The sequence below is a fragment of the Lucilia sericata genome, unplaced genomic scaffold, assembly GCF_015586225.1.
Source record: "Lucilia sericata isolate MDLA Ls3-8-SP2 unplaced genomic scaffold, ASM1558622v1 Contig000103F_arrow, whole genome shotgun sequence".
Lineage (NCBI taxonomy): Eukaryota > Metazoa > Arthropoda > Insecta > Diptera > Calliphoridae > Lucilia > Lucilia sericata.
In genome coordinates, this window is record NW_023994135.1 from 573,336 (window position 1) to 575,647 (window position 2,312).

General features: G+C 27.9%; 1 protein-coding gene across 1 annotated transcript; it reads left to right on the forward strand.

Annotated features, from left to right (window-relative positions):
- Positions 1 to 366: 366 nt before the first annotated feature.
- LOC119600064 lies at positions 367 to 969 on the forward strand. The gene is made up of 2 exons (XM_037950089.1): positions 367 to 571; positions 656 to 969. Exons 1-2 carry the CDS (start codon positions 394 to 396, stop codon positions 967 to 969), a joined length of 492 nt encoding a protein of 163 aa, XP_037806017.1. The 5' UTR covers positions 367 to 393.
- Positions 970 to 2,312: the final 1,343 nt, after the last annotated feature.

A 2,312-nucleotide genomic window follows, 5' to 3' on the forward strand; every position in this document is an offset into this window, starting at 1 on the left:
AAAATAGTTAATGGATAATTCCATCAATAATGACAGTCAAATGACCGGTAAAATGACTGTTAATGTACCCAATGTGTGGTAAAGAGTTTCATTTGCATATGAAAGAGTGCAACAACTACATTTGACTGTACTGTGTTTTAGAGTTATATATTTCGACGTTATAAATTAATTATTTCTGTAAAAGCCAAAGATCATGAAGCGAAAAATCTCAAAATTTACAAAGTCTATAAATTATTGAAAATAAAGAGAATTATTATAAACAAAATTTAAAAATAGTGCAGGAGCTTAATCAATCTATGGTAACATGATTACTTACTTTTAATTTTTATATTTCGATATTTATATATTTCGACTCTAAAACTCCATTTTGCATATATAAATAAAGTACTAAATATGCATTCACAAAGGTTACCACGTATCCTTGCACAAGCTGTCATATCACAAAATGTTTTCTGGGCTAACGAGTGGACACTTATCAGTCGATCCCTACAATTTATACCTGAAAATAACAATAACCCTCTTTGTACATACAGTAATATAATAGTTGAGCTAATGAAAACAAAAGAACACGGTGAATATGTACTAAGCGCAGAGAACTCTCATCATGATATGTATTCCCTACTCAATTATAATGTTATCCCTATTTTTGCTGCAGAATATTCAACTCGTGCTACTTGCCTGCTTATGAAAGTGAGATGTGGTTTACTTAATTTAAATGGAAGAGCTTACTGTACAAATATAGATAGCAGCTGTACTATGTGTAATTTAGATGAAGTGGAGAACACCTACCACTTTATAGGTGTTTGTCCAATTTATAAAGACATTAGGAAATACTTCTTTGGGAAAATTCACCTTTACTTATACGAAGTTCTAAATTTACTAAATGGCTCTAATTTTTATTCTCTCTATAAATATACTGAATCAGCATTAAGGTATCGTATGTTAATTGCAAATGAATTCAATGCATAGACTTAATATACATATTAACAAGTATTATTTAAAAAAAAAAATTATATTTAATACTGTATTTTATTTTTGTAAAATAACTAAATCCTAAAATATTTAGGCCAATCAGGCTAACACATATATATAACGTAAAGCCTATATAGATTAAAATAAAAAAAAAATCCTTCAAATAATTGTAAACAATGAATATGTAAAAACAATATTTTGAAATCTATTAATAAATAATAATAATAATAATAATATTTCGATATTTATATGTATTTCTTACAGACAACTTATTTCCACAAATTAAAAGGAGCATCAGCGGATTTAAGATCCTGCGAGGTATGTAAAATGGTGAAATGATTGTTAATTTATGTACATGCTTATTATATTAATAAAATTAACAAATATATATCTTATAATAATAATAAATTGTGTTTTATTATAAATTGGTATAGCCGTCACATTTGAAGGATATATTCATCACATATGATTAGTCAACAATGACCGATAAATACATCATTTTTAATTTGTTAACTGTGATGGATATATCCATCAAGCATGATCAGTCAATCCTGACTAATATTTATGTCATCCTTGGTTAGTAAACAACAAAAGAGTGAGGAGCTCAAATATATGTTTTAAAGTCGATAGAATTCATAAGTGCAAGGGAGAAGAAAAATCACATGTACACAAATGTTTCCATCACTTTTGTCCATTTGCCTTATGAAACTGATAGAAACTTTGTTTTACGCTGTGATAGAAATAATACATCAGTAGTGCCAGCACAGGGTATACAGAGGCGTCACGAGCAAAAAACTATTTCCCTCTCTTTCGCACAAAACGAATTCAATAATTTTTTTTAGCTGTATTTTATATACCTCTTCTCACCAAACAATTTCAAAATCAAACAAAAACTGATTTTAGACTTTTTTAAATGTCAAAAGTGACACCTCTGTATACTTTGTGGTGCCAGTCAAATGACTGTCACTGTTCTTGTAGGGAACCTTCATTTTTAAGTGCTTCCAAGGCGAATTCATATAAGGTGGTGTTATTCAATCAGCTTATAATTTTTTTCTTAATTCGCCTGGTTTACGTAGCTGTCAAAGTTTGTTATTGTTTACATTTTTATATTTAAAAATGTCCGTTAAACGGAGAAAAACTTCGTTAATATTTTGAATTTGAAGCATCTCGTAAACATATATAAGTTTATTTAAATGATGGCATAATTGGTATGTATACAAATATGTTATTTAAGAAAAATATTTTTGTCTATTAAATGTTAACATATTACGCAATATTGTTTTATATTTTATATTAAAATTGTGTAGATAACGTGATTAACTAATAAAAATGTCTTCCGG